Source organism: Nycticebus coucang, chromosome 8 (genome assembly GCF_027406575.1).
Source record: "Nycticebus coucang isolate mNycCou1 chromosome 8, mNycCou1.pri, whole genome shotgun sequence".
NCBI lineage: Eukaryota > Metazoa > Chordata > Mammalia > Primates > Lorisidae > Nycticebus > Nycticebus coucang.
The window spans coordinates 32,779,665-32,804,541 of record NC_069787.1 but is presented as its reverse complement, the minus strand read 5'-3'; the positions used below and the strand labels follow the sequence as shown (position 1 = coordinate 32,804,541).

Here is a 24,877-nt window from a genome sequence, read left to right as displayed (position 1 = left end):
AAGCTGCCAGCTCCAGTGTATGTGGCTGGTGCCCTAGCTGCTGAGCTACAGGCACAGAGCCCACACTGGACTTTAAGAGTCAGAAGAGCCGGCTGGAGCAAGGCAGGGTGACTCAAGCCAGTAACCCTAGCACTCTGGGAGGCCAAGGTGGGTGGATGGCTTGAGCTCAGGAGTTTGAGATCAGCCTGAGCAAGAGTGAGACCTCGTCACTACTGAAAATAGAAAAACTAGTAGAGTGTTGTAGCTAGTGCCTTTAGAGTCAGCGATGAGGGAGGCTGAGGCAGGAGTGCTCAAGCCCAAGAGTTTGAGGTTGCTGTGAGCTAGGATGCCACAGTACTCCACCCAGGCTGACAGAGACTCTGCTTAAAAAAAAAAAAAAAGTAGCCAGCTTGAAATGCTCACTTGTCAGTTTCTGGATGGGTGTCTTATTATTTCTCTGAAACTGAGTTTCCTCTTTAAAAAAAAAAAGGTTCTGGCGGCGCCTGTGGCTCAGTGAGTAGGGCGCCGGCTCCATATGCCGAGGGTGGCGGGTTCAAACCCAGCCCCGGCCAAACTGCAACCAAAAAATAGCCGGGCGTTGTGGCGGGCGCCTGTAGTCCCAGCTGCTCGGGAGGCTGAGGCAGGAGAGTCGCGTAAGCCCAAGAGCTAGAGGTTGCTGTGAGCTGTGTGACGCCATGGCACTCTACCCGAGGGCGGTACAGTGAGACTCTGTCTCTACAAAAAAAAAAAATAAATAAATAAATAAAAATAATAAAAATAAAAAATAAAAAAAAAAGGTTCTAAAATGTCCTCTACTGTTGTGCCATGAAGAATCAGTGTAATAAAATTACCTTAAGAGTATGCAAATTGTAAGTCCCCTTTAAATGCTGAATTGAGCTGTGACTTTTGATGTTTTTTCTGAGGGACTTGCTATATTCATTGATAACACCACAATGATAAATAGTACATTCTGGACTTTCATCAGGACCCTAACCCAATGTAAATCACTGAGTTTACTTTTTATTTGGCCATAGTAGATTTGTGTGGGTTTTTTTTTAACACTTAAAAAATTTTTAGGAATAATATACCTACAGCAAAGTGCATAAACCTTAAGTGTTCCCTGCTCAGTGGAATTTAAATATGTGTACACCCACATACCTCCAACCCAGATCACGAGGCAGAATATTTCCAGCACCCATGTTTCCTCATGCCCATCCTAGCTGGTACTTGCTCCAAAGGTAACCAGTATTTCTTTTTTTAACTTTTCATTTTGAAATAATTTCAGCCTTACAAAAAAATTTACAAAGTAGCATAAAGCATCCCTGCCCTACCTTTCACCCACATTTCCCAAGTCATGGGACAATTATCAAAACTGGGAAAAGAGAATCACTTGAGCCCAAGAGTTTCTGGTTGTTGTGAGCTATGATGCCAGGGCACTCTATCCCGGGGGACAGACTGAAACTCTGTCTAAAAAGAAAACAAAAACTGGGAAATTAACGCTGATATGCTTCTATTAACTGTTCTACAGACCTTATTCTCATTTCACTAATTACTCCATGAATGTCCTTTTTTTCTGGTCCAGGATCCACGCCAGGATCACACACTGTATCCTGTTGTCCTGTCTCTGGTTATTCCAGTTTGGGAGAGTTCCTTTGTCCTTCCTGTCTTTCACCACATTTTAAGAGACTGGTCAGTTATTTTACATAATGTCCTTCAATTTAGGTTGGTGTGATGCTTCTTCATGATCAAATTCAGGCTGTGCATTTTAGGCAATAATGCAAGAGAAGTAGTCTTGTGCCCTTCTTAGTACGTAAGTGTATTATCTGGAGATACCTGATAATGTCTCATTATTGGTGACATTTGCCTTGATCACATGATGAATGTGGTATCTCCCAGATTTCTCAACTGTAAAGCTATTATTAATATTTTCTCCCTTTTTAATTAATAAATATTTTGTTGGGAGATGTTTTGAGACCATGCAAATATTTTGTTACTTATCATACACTTACCCACTAATTCAACACCTGTTATTGTTATTTGCCAAATAGTGATTCTCTGTTTTTATCATTCCTTCTGCATTTATGAATTGGAATTCTATTATAAGAAAGAGCTATTTATTTACCCCATTTCTTTTCTTTTCTTTTTTTTTTTTTTTGAGACAGAGTTTTACTTTGTTGCCCTTGGTAGAGTGCCGTGGCGTCACAGCTCACAGCAACCTCAAACTCTTAGGCTTAAGTGATTCTCTTGCTTCAGCCTCCCAAATAGCTGGGACTACAGGTGCCTGCCACAATGCCTGGCTATTTTTTGGTTGTAGTTGTCATTGCTGTTTGGCAGGCCCAGGCTGGATTTGAACCTGCCAGCTCCAGTATATGTGGCTGGCGCCCTAGCCACTGAGCTATAGGCGCTGAGCTCCTTTACCCCATTTCTTTTTCTTTTTTGAGTTAAAGTCTCGCTCTGTTGCATTGATTTGAGTGGGTAGAATGCTGTGGCATCATACTTCATAGTAAACTCAAACTCTTGGGCTCGAGGGACCCTCTAGTAACTGGGGCTACAGAAGCCCGTCACAACTCCTGGCTAGTTTTTCTATTTTTAGTAGAGACAGGGTCTTGCTCTTGCTCAGGTGGTCTCAAACTCCTGAGCTCAAGCAATCCACCTATCTCAGCCTCCCAGAGTGATTACAGGTGTGAGCCACTGTGCCCGGCCCCCATTTATTTCTTTATTCAATTATTTATCAATTTTAACACATTAAATTTTGTTTAGTAAAATTTTATTTTAAAAAATACATTTTCTTTTAATTTTATTATCACTTATATACTTCATAGATACAGTATTTTTTTTTGTCTTTTTTTTTTTTTTATTGTTGGGGATTCATTGAGGGTACAATAAGCCAGGTTACACTGATTGCAATTGTTAGGTAAAGTCCCTCTTGCAATCATGTCTTGCCCCCATAAAGATACAGTATTTTTCAATTATTTATTCATTTAGAATGAGCCTGTATTCGTGGATATTTTATTTTATTCTGTATATTACAATTACTGCCAGTAATTTATTGCTTAGATTATTCCAGCTTTAGTCATGGGGAGTGTCTTTAAGTTGGCTTCTGTGCCTTTTAGATGTGCCCCACATTAACAAAAAAAATTTTTTCTTTACTTTCTCTAACCATAAGAAGTTCCAGACTCATCTTGTGCTTTCTCTGTCCCAGCCCTGGGATCAATCGCTTTTTTAAGAAGCCCTTGTTCTTTCACTGGGGAATGGCATAGAGACCAAGATCTGGGCCCTCCACGTGCTCGGTGCTACTGAGATGTCACAGTTGTCCTGGCTTCCGGGTCCTCTGAGCAGAATGCCCAGGGAGATACCACACACGTGGATGAGGCATAGTACCCACAGGCCTGCTTGCTTTTCTACATCTATCTGTGTATTTGTGAATTATGTACATATACCCAGTTCCAATTTAACACCACAGGGTTTATTCTAGTCTTCCTCCTTTTCTTATATATAACTCTTTTCTCTAACAGAGAGAAACCTGTACCTCATTCATAATATACTCATCAACTTGCTCAGTCCTTGACTACACATAACGCAGCTTCAAGATTGCTAATACACGGCTGGGAGCAGTGGCTCCTATAATTCAAGCACATTGGGAGGCAAAGAGCAAGACCCTTTCTGTATAAAAAATAGAAAAATTAGCCACGTGTGGTCTATAATCCCAGCTACTCCAGAGGCTGAGGCAAGAGGATCATTTGAGTTTGAAGCTGCAGTGAGTTACGATTACAACACAGCACTCTAGACCAGGCAACAGAGTAAGACCCTACCTTAAAAACAAAACAAAACAAAACAATAAACTGCTAATCCACACCCCTCTGAAAATTAATTTAACTAGAATACAATATTTGTAAACAGTTCTTTAGTCTTGCAACATGTAGTAAAAATACCGTGGTCTAAACTAACCTAGGTTGGTTTTCCCAGCCCCGCTCCTCCCCTCAGTGGTTAGGTTATGTGTGAGTTGTGCCACAGTTTATTTGTTGCTATTTGTGTTCTATTTGGTTTCCCAGTACACTCCTGCTAATTTCAACTATGTATTTATTTTATTTTTTTTAATTTATTTATTTTTATTGTTAAATCATAGCTGTGTACATTAGTGCAATCAAGGGGTACAATGTGCGGGATTCATATACAATCTGAAATATTCTCATCAAACTGTTCAACATAGCCTTCATGGCATTTTCTTAGTTACTGTATGTAGACATTTGTATTCTGCCTTTAGTAAGTTTCGGCTGTACCCATTCTAAGATGCACCGTAGGTGTGGCCCCACCCATTACCCTCCCTTCATAGTCTCCTCCCTCCCTTCCCCTTCCTTGGCCCTTTCCCCATAGTCTTGTGCTATAGTTGGGTTATAGCCTTCATGTGAAAGCTATAATTTAGCTTCATAGTAGAGCTGAGTACATTGGATACTTTTTCTTCCACTCCTGAGATACTTTGCTAAGAAGAATATGTTCCAGCTCCATCCATGTAAACATGAAAGAGGTAAAGTCTCCATCTTTCTTTAAGGCTGCATAGTATTCCATGGTATACATGTACCACAATTTGCTAGTCCATTTGTGGGTCGATGGGCACTTGGGCTTCTTCCATGACTTAGCAATTATGAATTGGGCTGCAATAAACATTCTGGTACAGATGTCTTTGTTATAGTGTGACTTTTGGTCTTCTGGGTATAAACCTAGTAAAGGAATAATAGGATCGAATGGCAGGTCTATTTTTAGGTCTCTAAGTATTCTCCAAACATCCTTCCAGAAGGAACGTATTAGTGTGCATTCCCACCAGCAGTGTAGAAGTGTGCCCTTTTCTCCACATCCATGCCAACATCTCTGGTTTTGGGATTTTGTTATGTGGGCTACTCTTACTGGGGTTAGGTGATATCTCAAAGTAGTTTCGATTTGCATTTCTCTGATGATTAAGGTATTTATTTTTCAAGAAGGTAAAACATTACCACAGTTCTAAAACCTACTTAGAAGTGTCACTCCCCTCTCATCTCTTCCACTCCATTCCCATTTCCCTTCCCTTCCACCCCTTTTCCATCTTCTATAGTTAATCTGTCTCATTAGTTCCCATTCTGTCACATGTATATTTTGTCATATCCCTTCTTTCTTACGGGAAGGGCAGCGTACTAAAGATACTCCAGTTGTTTTTTGACTTTGTTCATGGTGCATTTTTGTCATGCAAAATTTTTAATATTATGCAGTCAACAGGCAGCACCTGTGGCTCAGTGAGTAGGGCGCTGGCCCCATATACAGACTGTGGTGAGTTCAAACCCGGCCCCGGACAAACTGCAACAAAAAAATAGCCAGGCTTATGGCGGGCGCCTGTAGTCCCAGCTACTCTGGAGGCTGAGGCAAGAGAATCGCCTAAGCCTAAGAGCAGGAGGTTGCTGTGAGCTGTGACACCATGGCACTCTACTCAGGGTGACAAAGTGAGACTCTGTCTCTTAAAAAAAAAAGTTACGCAGTCAAATTGATCACTCTTTCATTGCCTCAGGAATTTTGCGTCATTATTATAAAGTCTTGCCCTCCATTAAGGTTAATGAGGAATTCACGTATGTTTTCTTTTAGTACTTGTATGGTTATTTTTTTCCATTTTCCGTTTATGTTCCCAGATCCATCTGGAGCTTATTCTTGTGTACAGTGAGATGCATGCATTTAATTTTATCTTTAACAATTGGCTGTCCAGTTCTCTCAGCACCATTTAGTAAAACTCTATCTTTGCTTCACTGAATTGAGGTACCATCTATATCATAAGCTGAATTTTCATATCTGCTTGAGTCTATTTTGGGGCATTTTATTTCACTAGTCTATTTTCTTCTGCAAATACTACACTGTTTTGATTATAAAGACTGTTTGGTGGTGGTGCCTGTGGCTGAAGGAGTAGGGTGCCGGTCCCATATGCTGGAGGTGGCGGGTTCAAACCCAGCCCCGGCCCAAAACCACAAAAAAAAAAACAGACTGTTTGGTAAGGCAAGACCGCCTGGAAGTTTTTCTTTTCTTTCTTTTTTTTTTTTGTAGAGACAGAGTCTCTCTCACTTTATGGCCCTCGGTAGAGTGCCATGGCCTCACACAGCTCACAGTAACCTCCAACTCCTGGGCTTAAGCGATTCTCTTGCCTCAGCCTCCCGAGTAGCTGGGACTACAGGCGCCTGCCACAATGCCCGGCTATTTTTTGGTTACAGTTTGGCCGGGGCCGGGTTTGAACCCGCCACCCTCGGTATATGGGGCCGGCGCCTTACTGACTGAGCCATAGGCGCCGCCCAGAAGTTTTTCTTTTCAATGTGGGTAATAGCAATTCTGACTTCTATCACTACAGATGGATTTTTGGCCTATTTTTGAACTTCACATACATGGAGTCATACAGTAGCTGTTTTTTAATGTTGATATCTTTGATTTGCTCCTGTATCTGGAAGATACGTCCGCGTTGTTGGAAGTGGCAGCAGCTTGCTCATTTTCATTGCTGTGCAGTATTTCTTTATAAGCCTCTACCAGAACTTATTCACAAATTCTTCTGTCGATGGACACACAGATTGTTTCCAGTTCGGTGCTTTTGTAAAGAAAGTGGTGTGTCCATGCACACATCTCTCCTGGAATTCCTAGGAGTGAAATTGCTCAGTCGTAAGAATGAATGTGTATTTAGCTTTAGTGAATACCACCAAATAGTTTTTCAAAGTGTTTGTAACAATTCACAGTTCCACCAGTTATGTTCAAGAGTTCCCATCACTCCACGGCCTTAGCCCTTGGTATTGCCAATGTCTGAAGTTGCAAAAAGAAAAGAAAACAAAACCTGTATAACATAGAGTCTTCTTCCTGTTGAGACTTAGGAGTCATTTCCAAAACAAGGAACACCTTCAAAAGAAAAATAAAATCAGGTGTCATTTTTTTTTTTTTTTTTGGCCAGGGCTGGGTTTGAACCTACCACCTCCAGCATATGGGACCAATGCCCTACTCCTTGAGCCACAGGCGCCGCCCAGGCGTCATTTTTTAAACACACCTAACAAGTTATTCATGCCAATGATGAATAGTTAGATGCTATTACAAATATCAAAAAGTTGTTATTAGCTCAGATCACATGTAGCAGATAGTTTGTGACTTACCATAAAGTCATTTTCTCCCATTCTCTTTTCCAGCAGAACCTCAATTATGTTGCATTCTTCTGGGAAGGTGTTCCTATTGTACCTCAGGGGCGAATCCTGATATATCCGAGCTAAGCACAGTTTTCATATTCCCCTCATCAGTGGGGAAGGAAGGAAGGGAGTGATTAGTTTAGGAAGGAGCACATGACCCAGTTATGGCAAAGGAGATATGAGATGAAAGGAAAAACCTGGTGTCTGGGGAGAGGAGGGCTCCTGGAAAAGGCTTCTTCACTGTTAAGAAGGAGACTCCAGAAGAGACCAGTCCTCTTTTTGCCCCCACATGGGTGATGTGTCTGGAGCTGATGCCTGGAACTGAAGCAGCCATCTGGCTGCCAGCCTGAAATGAAGCAAATCCGTGAAAAAATCAAAACAAATGGAGATGGAGCCTGAAATACAGGGTCTGGAGCCTGCCCTATCCAACTTTATGAGAAGTAATAAATCCAATGATGGTTTAACTCCACTCACTCTGGGTTTTCCTATTGCTGGCTGCTACATCTAATTGCTATGATATTGGGCTTTGTTAAAATAAAGAAAAGGAGGCAGGGCTTTTAGCCCTTACAAATATGTTTGGCAACCTCCTCCTTTTTCCTAGACCAGTGGTTCTCGTTCTTTAGCCTACATCAGAATCCCCTGGACAGTTTAGTAAAACAACTTGCTGGACACTACTATAAGAGTTTCAGTTGGTTTGAAGTTAGGTCAAGAATTCGTCCTTTTAGCAAGTTTCCAAGTGACCTTGAGGCTGCAGGTCCAGAGATTACACTTCAAGAACCATTGTGATAGAATATAAACAGTAAGGGTGCAGTGGCTCACACTTGTAATCCCAGCACTCTGGGAGGCTGAGGTGGGCAGATTGTTTGAACTCAGGTGTTCAAGACCAACCTGAGCTACAGCGAGATCCTGTTCTAAAAATAGGTGAGCATTGTGGGGCCCCTGTAGTCCCAGCTACTTGGGAGGCTGAGGCAAGAAGATCACTTGAGCCCAAGAATTTGAGGTTGCTGTGAGCTATGATGCCCTAGCACTCTACCCAGGGTGAAAGAGTAAGTGAGACTTTGTCTAAAAAAAAAAAAAAAAAAATATATATATATATAGATAGACAGATAGATAGATATACACATCTTACAGTGTTTAGTAACATGATTAAAAAATAACCCCAGAGATATCATGAGCTTCTTTTTCATGTGAGGAAACATAAATCTTTATCATGTCTCTTCTTTTTTTTTTTGAGACAGAGTCTCACTATGTCATCCTAGATAGAGTGCTGTGGCGTCACAGCTCACAGCAACCTCAAACTCTTAGGCTTAAGTGATTCCCTTGCCTCAGCCTCCCAAATAGCTGGGACTACAGGCACCCGCCACAACGCCTGGCTATTTTTGGTTATAGTTGTCATTGTTATTTGGCAGGCCTGGGCTGGATTTGAACCCACCAGCTGTGGTGTGTGTGGCTGGCGCCCCAGCTGCTGAGGTATAGTCATTCATCGTTTTGAATGACTCCCTACAGTGTTTGTATCATTGTGTTACTAATGATAGAGACTTCTGCTTTTTTTTGTATTTTTACGTTAACATGAATGATTCTTCCATAAGTATTATTTTATATTAGTTCTAATTGCTTGGTAATTTTATTAAGGCAAGTTCCTCAAAGTAGGATGGATGCTGGATGAAAGGGAAATGTTTGGGTATTTTTCTTCTCATCTTCATAGGTTTAGGTATTTTGCCAGAGGACTTTGGTTGACCCTGGCTCAGAGGGCCAGGACCTTGGGCATGTGCTTTACGCTGGTCTTTCTTTCATGTTTCAAGTCGAACACAAAAGGCCAGGACACTATCAGGCCTGGGCCAGCTCATTCCTAGAGCTAACTTAGTAATTTTTACCACGGAAAGAAGGGGAGGCTGAGAGGTTCGTAAGTCTTTTTATTTCTCTCTAAAGCGTGAGAATTTGAGTGTGCTGCTTTCTACTTTTGTCGTAATTCTGTTTAATAATAAAGCCATCCAACTGCTCAATACTTCAAGGAAAGGGGGAAGAATTTGCATTTGGATGTCATCTGTCTGTCATCTCAGACATAAAAGAAGGTCACCCTGGCAAGGGGAAAAGCTGGGTCCAAATTATGTCTGCATGCTCAGCCATGGAAGAATTTACCTTCAGGTGCATCTGCCTTCCTATGTCAGAGCAGGGCTTGCAGTTCAACTGGGAATTCTAGTGTAACTCAAAAAAAGTATCCTCAGAAGAAAACTGGCAAATGAAACGCAGCTATTATCTGATTGTGACTGGTCTTGGCTCGAATTCTTTAGAAAGTAAAGCCTGAGGTTTTGTATTGAGGTACCTAATACAATTTTATATTATTTTACTTTATTTAAAATTTTTTTCTTCTTTTTTTTGAGTGATATAATCTCATTATGTTGCCCAGCCTGGTCTCAAATTCCAGGCCTCAAGTGATCCTCTTGTCCCCAGTCTCCCAAGTGCTAGAGTTATGGGCATGAGCCACCAGGCCTGGCTATCTTGTTTTGCATTTCAAAGTTGTCCAGGCAAGGCAGCACATACCTATAATCCCAGCGCCTTGGGAAGCTGAGGTGGGAAGATCACTTAAGGCCAGGCTGCAGTGAGCTATGATCACACCATTGTACCCAAGCCTGGGTGACAGAGCAAGACCCTATCACTAAAAGAAATAAAAATTTAAAACAAATTAAAATGAAATATTTAAAAAATATAAAAGTTAATTTCTCTTTCACTTAAAAACCCAGTGCTGAATGATCCATTACTGCCATTGATTTGTCCCCTCCAAGATTGTTGCAATTATTGATACCAATTAAGGAATGAGTGTGGGGACAGCTATATACTCAATTATTTTAAAGGGCAATTCCTGGAATTTGCATATCCTGCTTGGCAAGCCCTTAGTCAAATAGCCATACTCAACTCCAAGGGTTAGTTCTGTATCTGTGTGGCCATGAGGAAGGCACTAGAGCTTTGATATGGGAGGTTCAAATCCAGGGAGGTAGGAGGGAAACAGAGAAGCCGGCTGAGGGAAGATGTGAAGCAAGGCGATGCTGGTCTATCTTGGAGATCAGGAGATGGATGGCCCCTTAACAGGCTTGTTTGGTTTGCACATAGCTCTTTCTGCAAGGGTTGCAAAGAGGAGGTGTGATTGGGAGTGGTCCATGGGAAAGGAAAAGGAGGGGAGATGTATCTGCTCCCCTCCCTCCAGTCTCCTGTTTCCCACTGGGTGAGGTTTGCCCCATAGGGGTGACCCTCCTCTCTTCCTGTTGCACAATCTTCCCCCTTGGCAACTGCTCGGAGAGCAGATTCCATGCCTGGAAGTGGAAGGCTGACCCACGTGAATGGGGTGCTGACCAGGACAGAGGAAGCACCTGAGAACGTAGACAAAGTCTGTGTTCCAATATATTACTTAATGGTAGTCTCAGTGGAAAATAAAAGAGACTGTTTATATTACTTGGAGTCCAGAGCTGGTGGCTCAGTACCCTGCAAAGTGAACTAGTTGATCAGAGGCTGACAGGGAAAAGAGCATCTCTCTTGATCTTTGGCCAGGAATTCTTCTAACTTTAGAATGTTTTAGTCCAGCATCTGAGAAACCTAAAGGAGGAGGATTTCCTTCGCCATCTTCCCCACCCATGAATGTCCATTAGGATTCTATAAGAGGTTTTCTTCCCTGCCTTTCTCCCTTCCTTTTTTTCCCTTCCTTCCTTCTTTCTTTCCTTCCTTTTTTCTCTCCTCTCCCCTCTTCCCTCCTTTCTTTCCTTCCTAAAGGAAGAATTGTGTGTGATTATTTTTGTTTTGTTAAAAAGTTTGAACTACTCTATGGCATTTTTCCTGAAAGAAGAGGAGTGTGCAGACTGACCGTTTTAAATGACAGGGACAGCTAGTGAACCCAGTTCAAATACACTTTAGGCCGCCTTTGGCTGGGCCCGAATTAATTGTTTACTGTAAAACTGTGAACTTAGAAACACAACTAAATCTAAACATAACCCCCAAATCCTCCCACTCAAAATGAGGAACAGCTTCAGTAGAAGCATCTGACTGCTTTCTAAGGATTGTTTAAAAACAGAAATTTGATCCTATTGGCATAAATGCGATTTGAGAAGAGACTGCTTGGTGGTGAAGCTTACATACTCTAGGATTCAGAAGTCTAGAATCAAATTCTAGGTCTTCCTCTAAGTATCTCAATGAACTCGAGCATGTTCCTGAACACTTAGACTTAGTTTTATTTTCAGTATAACGGGGATTATAAGGGCATCTGGTAGGATAATAGTATCTGCCTCACCTGGGTGTTTTGAGTACTAAACGAGATAATACATGCCACGCTTCTGGAGTAGAATCCATGCTCAGTGAATGGTGAAGCTATTGTTTTTATCCTAGTCAGCAGCATCATTTTATTATATGGCTCACTCTTCCATTGAGAATCATGGAATAAAATGCGGACTCTGGTGAAGGAATGTAACAGTTGAGTGTCCTTGGTGGTCCTTCATTTCAGTAAAGGGACAGTGGCAATTATCTGTCATGCAGAGCACATGAGGGCAATGCTTGTATCAATCCTTCAATTGTTAGCTTGTTACAGGTTATTATCATATTGAACTTCCTTGAAAACTATCTTAGCTCTCCCATCAAAGGGCAAGGGTGGTTATCTTAAGTTTATTTTCCAGTATCTTGTTGGGAAAACTTGTAAATGGCATTTAGAGATTTTTGAAAACACCCTGTGGTCTCTCTCACCTGTGCACCAAAAGTTTCTCCTTGTCCATTGCAGCTCTCCGATGCTCTAGCTCAGTGGTTCTCAACCTTCCTGGTGCCTCCTAATGCCGCGACCCTTTAATACAGTTCCTCATGTGTGGTAACCCCCAACCATAAAATTACTTTTGTTGCTACTTCGTAACTGTAATTTTGCTACTGTTATGAATCGTAATGTACATATCTGATATGCAGGATGTATTTTCATTGTTACAAAGGGGTTGCCACCCACAGGTTGAGAACCACTGCTAGCTCAAGAGGAGCACATACAACTTCTTAATTATAGTCTTAATCTTACTTAGAAAACCCACAAAACCCAGATTCCTCATCGTATTAGGGTAACAATACTATGGAATTGCTAATTGCTGGCCTCCGTCATCAATCAATTTGTTTACACATAGCCCAGAGTGATTTTGCAGTTCACCGTCTGTTCCTTGATTTCTATAGACAGCAAGAGCCTCATCCATAAATTCTGCAGCTGTGAAATGAGCAGCAGCAGGACCCCATCTTCCTTCATGTCTTGGAGCACGTATCACTGCATCGGCTGCCTACCCTGCACCCCGGGATGGATGCATTACAAGTGGAGTGTATGTCCCATCAACTGTCATATTTTCTTGACTCGGCAATTTTTAGCAACAAAGACAATGATTCATCTGGTCAATGCCAGCTTCTAAAGGAGAAGGGAAAAAAGATCCTTAGAAAGATTCATCAATAGACTCTCTCTTACCACTTCTCTTTCAAGCCTACTTTTATAAAACCGCTAAGTTCCAAAATAAGCAACATTGGGTCTGACCTTTCTAGTTCTTGACCCTGAAGGAAGATAAAAGTAAAACCAGAGCGAGTCCTTTGAAAAGGTTCATGTGGGAAGGTGAATTTTGAGAAGCAAGCAGTTGTGGACAAGTGAACAAGCTGTCTTCCGCTCACCTCTCCAACCATTGCTCTTGATGTGGCCCCCTCATTTCCCCCAGTCCAACCACACTGGTCTAAAACATCTCAGATATGCAAATCCTTCCATGATGATCTGGGGGCACTTCCTTAAAGATCTTCTCATGGTTGATACTTTCTTTTTTTTTGTTGGGGATTCATTGAGGGTACAATAAGCCAGGTTACACTGATTGCAATTGTTAAGTAAAGTCCCTCTTGCAATCATGTCTTGCCCCCATAAAGTGTGACACACACCAAGGCCCCACCCCCCTCCCTCCATCCCTCTTTCTGCTTCCCCGCCCCCCATACTTTCTTAGTGCTTTTTAAAAAAGGCTTCCCCAGTCACCTGGTTGAGAGGACTCCCTATCTAGAAGTCAGTCCCTGGACAGTAAGAACTTCATTTGACATTTTTCTACTGTACTCCCTCTTACTGGAAGAGATTCTAGAATTCACTGAGTATGAAGCGCTCTTGATATGATGATATGGGTGTCAGTTCTAACACCACGTAACCTTGGCTCATTTGTCATCTTCCCGAGCTTCATTCCCTCATCTGTAAAATGGGAGTAATAATACCTGCCTTACTGAGTACTTGTGAAGATCATTGGAACAATGATCTTGAAAATATTTTTAATCTGCTACTGATTACTACAATGGTGAAAGATATCAGGGTTTCCTAAAGGAGATGAATGAATGAATGAAAATGAAATCTCATGATACTGGGAACGGGAGCTTTTATTAATACAGTTCAAGACGGGTAGAATTTAAGATGCTCATCCCACCCCACCCCCCCAAAAAAGGAAAGAATGGATACTGATACTCTGAGAAATCAAACTAGTTGTCTGTACAGATTCTAGAACTGTGTTTTTCAACCTTTTTTTTTTATCTTGTGGCACATTTGAACCTATAGTTAAACTTGCGTGACACACTTAAATTATGTCAATCAAAAAAAATGAGTAAAAGAAAAGGAATATACTTACTGGGCTTTGAACTTGTTTTGAAGATAATTTATTTATTTTTCTATCTGTCCAACTTGCATATTTATTGACATTAGGAGACCCTACACCAGAAGCCACACCCACAGAGTCCCAGGTCCCTGAAGCAGGATCCTCCCTGCCCCATTTCTGCAATAAACTCTTAGGCTTTAGCAGTCATCTGAGCTGCCCCCAAGGCTGTGAGCTGCTGAATCTTCTGGCTCATCATTTCCATGACAGCCTGTTTCATGGCATGTTTCTCCTGGAGAGCTGGCTGGATTTTCTCCATCTGCTTAGTAAGGAAGTCTATCTTCCTCTTGAAGAAGTCCTTGGCATCCTCAACTGTCTTCTCCACGTAGTAGCCAGTTCCCACATCAATGAGCACATGTTCCACATCATGTAGCTTCCCAGGGACATACATAGAACTTGTCAGTGGGACGAGTAATTCTTTCCCTTCCTTGCTCTTGTTCAGCACGTTCAGACAATCCTTGGCTTCCACATACTTGGTCTGTACCACTTTGAGCTGGGCAATGGACGTGGACAAGAACTCCACTTCCTGGTCCCGCTGATTCTTGAGCATTTCTAGTTGTGGCAGATTCAGCTCGGTGATGTTAATCAACTGCGCCATGTTGGGAAGGAGGACTTACTTGAAAATAATTTAATTCATGATCTTTAAAAATTTTCGCAGCACATCTACGATCCTCTCATAGCACACCAGTATGCCATAGCATGCTGGTTGAAAACCACTGTTCTAGGAAGTTAAAATGGAAAGAAATGTTGAGATACAGTCAAATGATTTCCAGGTGTGGCTTTCTAGAGTGCTGGGGTTTTGTTGGAGGCCCCCTGGGATCTAGGGAATATTGAGGAAAGGGAGGGAGCCGAGCTAACAGGACTCCATGCCTCATCTCCCCTAATTTAATCAGATGAGCTCCATTTTTGTGCTCAAAAGCTAATTATTTATTACTCAGGAACAGGCCTGTTGCTCAAATTTTTAGTCTCCCTAGAAGCTACAGAGATTGATGTATGATCCAGTTTTAGCCACGAGTCATGAGAGGAAGTCTACTGCTGCTGAAGTTTTTAGAAAACTTTGATGTCCTTACTAAAAAGGGACATACATGGCTGGTACTGTCCTTCCTTCTCTCCCTTCCTCCTCCTTATGATGCTAACATTGTGTCTTCCACTACATGGGCAGTCTTGTGACCATGTGGCTGTAAGCGCAGTGGGAATTCCTGCAATCTCAGAAACATTGGCTCTGACCTGAGTCAGCCACTAAACCAATTCCAGCAGCCACCTGGGATCCAGACTTCTTGCTATGTGAAGAAGAAGCCACTGTTGTCTCAGCCACTTTAGTTGGGTTTTCTGTCACTTGCGCCCCCCCCAAACATTCCTGATAGATATACATATATTGTAGCTCCAGATTGATCAACAATTCTGAGGCTAAAAAGAATGTGAAATATGATCTCATCCCATGTTCCCATTTTTAGAGATAAGCAAACAGTTTTAGTAGTTTATGTATTACCAGCTACCTCAAAACATCAAGGTTTTAAACAAAAGCTGTTTGTTCTCTTATAATTCTGTGACCTGACTGGGTTCAGTGAGACAGTTCTTCTACTTCTTGTGATGTCTGCAGTGGTTACAGTTACCACAAAGCTCAACGGGCTCATTTACCTTTACAGAGATAGCTGGACGGCTGGGCTCAGGTAGGACCTGGATGTCTCCCCCGTGTGGTCTCAGAGCTTCTCCCTGTCCCCCTGGCTTCTCCACACAGCCCCTCTACTTGGTTCTACACCCAGGTAGCTGGACTTCCTACATGTACCTCAAGGGCTCCCAAAAGCACGAAAGCAGAAGCTGCCAGGCCTTCCTAAGGCTTAGGCCTGGATCCAACATAGTGACACCTTCACTATATCCATTGAGTTAAAATGAGTCACAGGGCTGTTTAGATTCAAAGATGGAGGACTACCTGAGGGTATGATTACAGGTGGTGTGCTTTCTTGGGGGCTATTTTTACAGATTAGCTACTACAGAATCTGAGACCCAAACTATGAAAGCTATTGTCTAAACTATTGGAGTCTTAACTATTTAAATTGGAAAATCATTGAAGGGAGGAGAGATCTCTAGCAGGATAGATTAGAGTGTGGGGGAAAGGAGAGGAAGTACTTATTCCTAGCCCAAGGATTTTAACCTCGCCACAGCTGACATTGGGACCAGATTATTTTGTGGAGGTCTGTGCTATGCATTGTGGAATGTTTAGCAGTATCCCTGGCCTCTACCTACTAATTACCAGTAGCATCTCCCCTCTAGTTTTGATAACCACAATAATCTGCAGACATGCCCAATGTCCCCTGGGATAAAACCACCTCCCAGTTGAGGATCTCGGCCCTAAACTTTGGGATGTTTGGAGTGTATGTGTAACATCACAGAAGCCTGGCTAGGCTGGACAGCCTGCCTCACCTGCAGGCCAGTGGTGTACATTTATATTCTTTTTTTTTTTTTTGTAGAGACAGAGTCTCACTGTACTGCCCTCAGGTAGAGTGCTGTGGCATCACACGGCTCACAGCAACCTCTAACTCTTGGGCTTATGCGATTCTCTTGCCTCAGCCTCCCGAGCAGCTGGGACTACAGGCGCCTGCCACAACGCCCAGCTGTTTTTTTTTTTTGTTGTTGTTGCAGTTTGGACGGGGCTGCGTTTGAACCTGCCACCCTCGGCATATGGGGCCCATGCCCTACTCACTGAGCCACAGGCACCGCCTACATTTATATTCTTAAATCCTTCCAGCAGAAAAGGAAAATAATAAGATAACCAGTTTCACATTCTGATCCATATGTTTTATATGGAGGCTCTTTATGTCGGCTAAAGGCTTTTTAGTTTCTGCTGTAAGTTTAACAAATTCACTTTTAAGATTGTGCCCACAAGTGGAGTCTGAACTGGTATCTGCCTTCACCATTGCAGAGCACTGAGCAATTTCCCTGCTCTTCTTTTTTTAAGCAAGAGATTAAAGCCACATGGGCGGCGCCTGTGGCTCAAAGGAGTAGGGCGCCGGCCCCATATGCCAGAGGTGGCGGGTTCAAACGCAGCTCTGGCCAAAAACTGAAAAAAAAAAAAAAAAAGAGATTAAAGCCACAGGACTAGGTGAGATCAGCTGGAGAAATAGGCAGATGAAGAAAACCTAAGTTAAGATCCACCTTGAGCTGCCTTTGATTTTATGAGGTGACTATGTGTATAAACCACCAGAAACTAGAAAAATGTTTATGTACATAGACAACCAAAAAAGTGTGTGTGCGTGTATACATATATACATATATAACACAATACATATCGTTTTTTGGTTTTATTTCTATATATACATATACATATAGATATATACATGTATATACAAATATATGTATACATTTCTTCATATTTTATATAAATATTTTTTCTTATTTAACTGGAGACAAGTTGAATATATAGTGTAAGAAGGAAGAATCTGAAATAATTCTTGGTTACACTTAGACAAGGCAAAGGAAGCAATCTGGTCACTGCCAAGTCCAGGCTTGTTATTTCCTCTCTAGAATACCAGGGGACATAGACATGAGCTCCAAGAAACTTACCTGCTTTGCTTGCTGCTGTGTCCACAGTGCCTGGAAAAGTGTCAGTGCTGCAAGGCAGAGAACTTTAACAAGGGAGCCAGATGAGTGGGGTGACAGGTGTGGCTCTGTGTGCTATTGCTGCCCTGCCCAAATCCTCTTTACCTGGAGGAGCATCCATCCTCCCGCTGCTGTGAGCAGTGGTTCCATCCAGGTGAGAGATGACGATTTAGACCAGGGCATATGTTGTCAGTAGAAGTGTTTGTTACAAGTGGTTGATTCTCAATATGTTATGATGGTCGAGCTGATGAGATTTCCTGCTGGATAGGATACGGAGAGTGAGACAAAGAGAGCATGCAAGAATGAATTCAAGGTTTTAGGCCAGAGTAACTGGTTAAATGAATTTGAAATTTGCTAAGGTATGGAACAAGTTGGAAATTGGGTGGAAGAATAAGAGTCAAGTTTTGGCTGGGTTAATTTGGACATCTCCTTTAGATATTCAAGAAGAGAAATTGAGAGTAAGAAGTTTAACAAATGAATCTGGAGTTCAGGAGAAAGGTCTGGGCTAGAGATAATTTAGAGGTTATTGGCATATGGCCGATGTTTAAAAGCCATGAAACGGAAAGAAATTTCCAAAGGGTGAGTATAGTTAGAGAAAAGCAAAGGAACAAGGACTGAGCCCTGGGAACTTTGGAGGTAAAGGTTGGTACTGACCGGTCTCTAAGGTTCATACCAATTATGACATTCTATAGTCCTGTTAGAGCTAATAAGTTTCTAGTCTTCTCTCAAATCTACAAAATCAGTGTATTTCCTTTTAATCATTCATCATTTGAATCAAATTATGGCTGTTCCAATTATCTATTGCTGCATGACAAAACTTTTCCAAACCTCAGTGACTAGGAGCATCAAACGTTTTATTTCATGTCATGATTTAGCAGGTACAGAGCATGGGCTGGGCTAGACTGGGTGATTTTTCTGATCCAGTTGGGGTTGCTGGAAGTCTTATCAGTGGTATTCAAGTGGGGCAATGAACTAATATAGTCACTGAAGGGCAATGTAAACTTATTCTTGCAGCCAAGCATGTAAGAACAGATAAAAAGAAGTTAGTTACACTGTGCAGGAAGAGAGGGTTGAGAAGTCTTCAGACTTTTCAACCTCCAGGACTGTTACAGAAGTGTAGGGAAATGACCAGAAGTTTGGTAAATTGTGCATAAATAAGAAGAGGCAACTGTAGTAGTGTAAGAGAGAACAGAATCCCATTGGAATGTGGGCATTCTTCTAATTCATCACTCACCTCATCTAATGATGGAGCCTTGACCTCGTGAACTGAGGATTTTGTGCCGCAAGCTACGGTTGTACACATTTCCACACCTGGAAAGTCTGGGAATACTTTCCAGACTTTTCCAGGCAGAAATACTTGTTTCTTCTGCTGTGTTTCTGCAGCATTTTTGCACTCATAGGACGGCCAGGCAGGTTCAATAGGAATTTACATTGAAAGAAAGTTAAATAAATTATAAAAATAATTTTTACCTTTTCTTTTCTTTTTTTTTTTAAGATAGAGTCACACTATGTTGCCCTTGGTAGAGTACCATGGCATCACAGCTCACAGCCACCTCAAATTCTTGGGCTCAAATGATTCTCTTGCCTCAGCCTCCCAAGTAACTGGGACTACAGGCACATTCCACAACACCTGGCTATTTTTTGTTGCAGTTGTCCTTGTTGTTTAGTTGGCCAGGGCCGGGTTCAAACCCTCCACACTCAGTGTATGTGGCTGGCGCCATAACCACTGTGCTATGGGCACCGAGCTATCTTTTCTTATTCACTAAGATTTTCTTTATTTTATTTTAAGACAGTCTCACTTTGTTGCCCTCAGTAGAGTGCCATGGCGTCATAGCTCACAAGCAACCTCAAACTCTTGAGCTCAAGTGATCTTCTTGCCTCAGCCTCCCAAGTAGCTGTGACTACAGGGGCTCACCACAACGCCCAGCTAGTTTTATAGACAGGGTCTTGCTCTAGCTCAGGCTGGTTTCAAACTCCCGAGCTCAGACAATCTACCCTCCTTGGCTTCCCAGAATGCTAGGATTACAGGTGTGAGCCATTGTACCTGACCCAAGATTTTATTTTTAATTGAAACTATGTACAAGAAGCAAAGAATGAAATAAGTATTGATTGTTTTGTTTTGCATGAAGTTTTAATCATTCAAATTTATGACAAAGTGGCATCCGCATTCACACATTTTCATTCTAATAGATTGGTTTTTCATTTGTATACACGCATGTACACATGCCTATGTATGTCCAGAGGGTGCCAAAAGTGTGTATATATTGTAAGAAAAGAGAAACTATTAAAATTATAATACTCAATATACACTGATAACATTTGTTATCTTATATATTGTATCTTGTATATCTTATAATTGCAGAAGTCAAATGTGACTTGAGTATTATAATTTTAACACAGTTTTTTCCTTTCTCAAAATGTATATATTTTGGGGGCCCTCTGTGTATGTATGTGTTTATATATATACATAAATATGTGAACACATACTAGGTCTTCAATATTTTAAACTTTTTTGATTTATAATATTCTTATAGAAAATATATAAGTCATACATGTATAGCTCAGTGAGTTTTTATTTTCACAAACCATTTGCAACCATGTAGTCAACATCTAGCTCCAGAAACAGAACATTACCAGCACCTTAGACTTTCCTCTCTTGTCCAAATATAGTCATTACCCAATACCTACCCCAAGTAACTCCTGACTTCTAACAGCATAGATGAGTTTTTCTTTTTCTTTTTTTGAGACAGAGGCTCACTCTGCGCCCTGGGTGCACTAACCTCAAATTTCTGGGCTCAAGTGATCCTTCTTGCCTCAACCTCACACACTAACCTCAAATTTCTGGGCTCAAGTGATCCTTCTTGCCTCAACCTCTCCAGGAACTGGGACTATAGGCACCTGCCACAACACCCAGCCAGTTTTTCTATTTTTAGTAGAGACAGCAACTCGCTATTGCTCAGGCTGGTCTTGGACTCCTGAGCTCAAGCAATCCACCTTCCTTGGCCTCCCAGAATGCTAGGATTACAGGCGTGGACCACTATACTAGCGAGCCTAGATGAGTTTTGATCATTGTTGAACTTCATATGAATGGAATTGTATGTTTAGAATCTGTTTTCTCCCCCCCCCCCCATTATATCTATAAGGTTTACATTCATTGTTGCAGGTAGTTTTTTATTCATTCTCATTGCTGTGTATTTCATAGTATGCCTATAGTAGCTTTTATCTATTCCACTATTGATGGATATTTGGAAAGTTTCCAGTCTGAAACTCTTAGGAATAGAGGTAAGAATGGGGGTAAAAAAAGATGCTATACCCCAAATATGGTACCTTGACATTTGAGAAAACCACAGAAGCAAGAAAGTTTCTCTGGGGCGGCGCCTGTGGCTCAGTGAGTAGGGCGCCGGCCCCATATGCCAAGGGTGGCAGGTTCAAACCCAGCCCCGGCCAAACTGCAACAAAAAAATAGCCGGGCGTTGTGGTGGGCACCTGTAGTCCCAGCCGCTCGGGAGGATGAGGCAAGAGAATCGCGTAAGCCCAAGAGTTAGAGGTTGCTGTGAGCCGTGGGACGCCACGGCACTCTACCCGAGGGCGGTACAGTGAGACTCTGTCTCTACAAAAAAAAAAAAGTAAGAAAGTTCTCTGACCTTCTCTTATTCTTCTCCCTTGAAGCAGTTCATAAAGACTAGCTGACCTTCCCCTGAAACCAGGTGATAAGACTCTCATTCCAGAGGGGTCCGCCCTGTGCCTGGAGGAAAGGAATGAAGACATGGCGATGCCAGGAAATGCCTTACTAAGTTCTGCCTAGTTGATTATCATTAGATCACATCCCTCTGTCCTCCAATCATACTTCTGCATAACTATCCATAAAAATACACAGTTTTCTCTGCTGCTTTGGGTCTTAATTTCCAAAGGCTCCAGTGTCATGTAAAATTTACATTAAATAAATTTATGTGGTTTTCTCTTGTTAGTCTGTCTCTTGTTATGGGACCTCAGCCACAAACCTTGTGGTAGGTGAGGAAATGATAGTACATTTTCTCCCCAACCAGCTGCTATGAACATTCTAGTACATAAATTTTGGCATTCATGCATATCCATTGCTGTTGGGTCATGATGTCATTGTTCTTGCCTGTTGATCTGTTAACTTGGTTGTGTATGTTCAAAATTGTTACTTCTGTGGCATTTTGGTCATTGTTGGGGCTATACAGGTTGAGTTTAATTGACATCTGACGTACTTCACAAAAGATTCCACACTAAAATGATTGCATCCATGGTTTTTGCAGATATAGAAGCAAAGTAGCAGGGTGCAAATGATGCCATTGAAACAAATACTCGTCAAAGGAGGAATGACACTGATTCTGCTACACGTTACTGGAAGGAAACTAAGAAAACAGATCCACCTGTTGAAGCTGCCAATTATACTTGAGTTCATGATATTTCTCAGATATATGCAAAAACATTTCCCATCACACTGAAGGCAGGAGAAATGGCCAAATTCCTGGAAATAGATGAAAGACATTTCAAAGCAGTGAGGAGCTGATGTGTCCCATTCACGTATCAGGGCTGTCATTAAGGCATTGGGTCATAGTTTAATTGACAGCATTTTAATTCTTCCTTGAAGGTAGATGAATCATGCATATAGTAACAACGATGTTTTATAGTTGATGAAATATGATAATTAGAATGATAATATCAAAGCTGTAATTTATTGGTCCAAGCATTGTGCTCAGCAGCTTACAAACATTCTCTCATTTAATCTTCATGGCAGCCTATAACACAGGTAATATTTTTAGCCCTGAAGATGCTAGGCACCTTGTGCAAAGCTACCCTGGTGGTAAGTGAGAGATCTGGGGCTCAAACCCAACTATATCACTTACTAAATGCAGACTCTGCCTAGCTTTGGAGGTCTGAGGATTTCCAACTACTCTGTTAGAGGGTGAATTCAACTGAGGAGAGCATAGGCAGGAAGATCTTATGGCAGACTGTCTAGGCAGTGTTCTTCACTCCGGCCTTGACAGCCACAAAGCTGCCACTGTGGCCTAAGTTCTCATCATCTGTTACCCACATAAGTTGTCATAATATAATAGTTTACTTTGACATTATCCTCCATCACCTGTTCTCAGCACAATAGCTAGAGTGAGCATCTAAAATATAAGTTAGAGGGCGTGGTGGTTCATACCTGTAATCTTGGCACTCAGAGAGGCTGAGATGAGTGGATTGCTTGAACTTAGGAGTTTGAGACCAGCTTGAGCAAAAGCAAGACCTCCTTCTCTACTAAAAATAGAAAAACTAGCCAAGTGTTGTGGCAGCTGCCTGTAGTCCCAGCTACTTGGGAGGTTGAGGCAAGAGAATCGCTTAAGCCCAAGAGTTTGAGGTTGTTGTGATCTGTGATGCCAGGGGACTCTACCCAGGGTGACAAAGCGAGACTGTCTCAAAACAAACAAACAAACAATGTACACATAATATATATACGTGTGTGTATATATATATAAAACTCTACCCCAACCTCTTCAAAGACTTCCTATCTTATGTGGCATAAAAATCCTTGTACCATGTGGCCTGCGTCATTCTAACTTTCTATTAGCACCCAGCCCTTAGCTATAGCCATCCTGGCCTCCTTGCATATCCAAACTTGGGGTTTTCTAAGTTTGTGTACCCCAGAAGTGGACTTAGAGATAAGGATTTGAGTATAAACTTGGAAAGTAAGGAAATACCCATAGGAAATTGGGAAGGGAAGTTGGGGAGGAAAGGCTCCTAACAAAGGGTGTGCTACTTTGCCAGCTGCCACTGTGGACGGCTGATCTCAATTCCACTGACAAGGCGTGGGAGCCCTGTAGAGCTTGTACCTCGTGGGCTAACAGCATTAGCCTTCCCTGGAGTAAGGAACCTTCCCACACACTGGCCTGTGTCTGGCCGGGGTTAATTCTCACCTTTGCCAGCCAGTTGTATGTGTGGGCAGAACAGGGTCCATTGCCCAGAAAAAGGCATCACACGAAAAAGTTGCTGATGCTGGCAGTTTGACACCAGGCTGACACTAAAATGGTAAAGTATGAGACAGACAAGTATGTCAGGACCTTGCAGCACTGTGACAGGCCCACAGATCTGCTGTCCCTTCTGCAGAGAACTGTCTTCACTCACACACCCAAATATGGTTTTTCAGAGCCATATGTAGTGTTTAATTGACTCCTCACAGAGGCCATTTCTGATCCCCTCCTCCAAATTATGCCCCGACTCCTAACATACACATGTATTTTATTTATTTTCTTCCTTTCTCCACTAAGTAGAGGCCTCCTGAGGGCAGGAATTTTGGTCTGTTTTGTTCACTGCTTTGTCTCCAATATCTAGCGTGGTATCTGGTACGTAGTAGTTCAGTAAATACTGAATGAATAGAAGTTCATACAAAAAAAAATCTCTTATTTGTCTCCTGTGTCTATTTGCCAATTGGCTTGTTATCCTAAATGATGAAAAATATGATTAATTGGCATCTTCAAACTATAACATATACCTGTTATATTAAGGCCTGATTGTGACTGGCCTTAAATGCTACCCACCTTCCACAAATCTTAAACGTCTACCATGTGCCAGGCAATGTTTAAAATACTAGTAACAATGCAATATATCAGCTGTGAGCGACTTGGCAGAAGTGACAGAAACACCAAAATCAATGGCTTACCCCAAATAAGGCTTTTATTTTTCTCCTGTAATTAGAAGTCTAGGTGTAGGCAGTCCAGTGCTCATACAGTGGCTCTGAAGGGACACCAGGGACCGTGTCGGCCTCTGCCTTCTTCTTGTGGTTCCCAGATTGCTGCTCTACCCCCAGCACTGTGTGCCTTCCAGGCAGGACGGGGAAAACAAACAGGGAAAACACGTTCCAGAGGATTCCTCCCCTAGACTGCGTTCCTGAAAAACTCTACCCAACAATTTCTGGTTGTATCTCTTTGCCCTTCTTGTGGCCACGCCTAGCAGGAAGGGAGCTAAGAAAGGTAACATTTGTTTGTTTTTGTTATCTTTGATGGGCTCCTTGTTTTGGAAAATAGAGAAGAAGGGTACAATTAATGCATCTTGCACAGGTGACTGCCCGAAGTTGTCCCCCTAGTGCAAGCAAAAAGAAAGTAAGAAAGCAAACACACATCCACTTAGACACACATGCCCATTTGCAAAAAATGCTAGAGGCACGAGTGCTGTGCAGAGTAGAAAAGTACGGTGACTCTGGTTGTATATTATAGGTGGGAGTGAGGGAAGCAGCTCTCCAAAGAAACGACACTGGAGCTGAGTTTTGAATGATGGGACAGAGGCAACCTTGCCAAGATCAACTGCAACTTTATCAATTCTCTGTTGGTTATAATTTAATCCCAGACAAGAAAGCAGCCTATAAAATCTAGCTTTCAGGATGTGGGATAAATCATCCTTATTTTTCCTAAACATTCTCTCAAAGCTGCGATGAGGCCTTTGTTCCTTCTGGTCCTTCTTGTATTC

At 42.0% G+C, this 24,877-nt stretch overlaps 1 protein-coding gene across 1 annotated transcript; it reads right to left on the bottom strand.

Moving 5' to 3' along the window:
* Nucleotides 1–13,890: 13,890 nt before the first annotated feature.
* Nucleotides 13,891–14,408, bottom strand: LOC128592098 (prefoldin subunit 5-like). Its single transcript, XM_053599925.1, has one exon. The coding sequence runs from the start codon at nucleotides 14,403–14,405 to the stop codon at nucleotides 13,941–13,943; it is 465 nt and encodes a 154-aa protein (XP_053455900.1). The 5' UTR covers nucleotides 14,406–14,408; the 3' UTR covers nucleotides 13,891–13,940.
* Nucleotides 14,409–24,877: the final 10,469 nt, after the last annotated feature.

Bases quoted from the DNA above. Each gene is read 5' to 3' on its own strand.
- LOC128592098 (XM_053599925.1), bottom strand. From the start codon at position 14,405: ATGGCGCAGTTGATTAACATCACCGAGCTGAATCTGCCACAACTAGAA.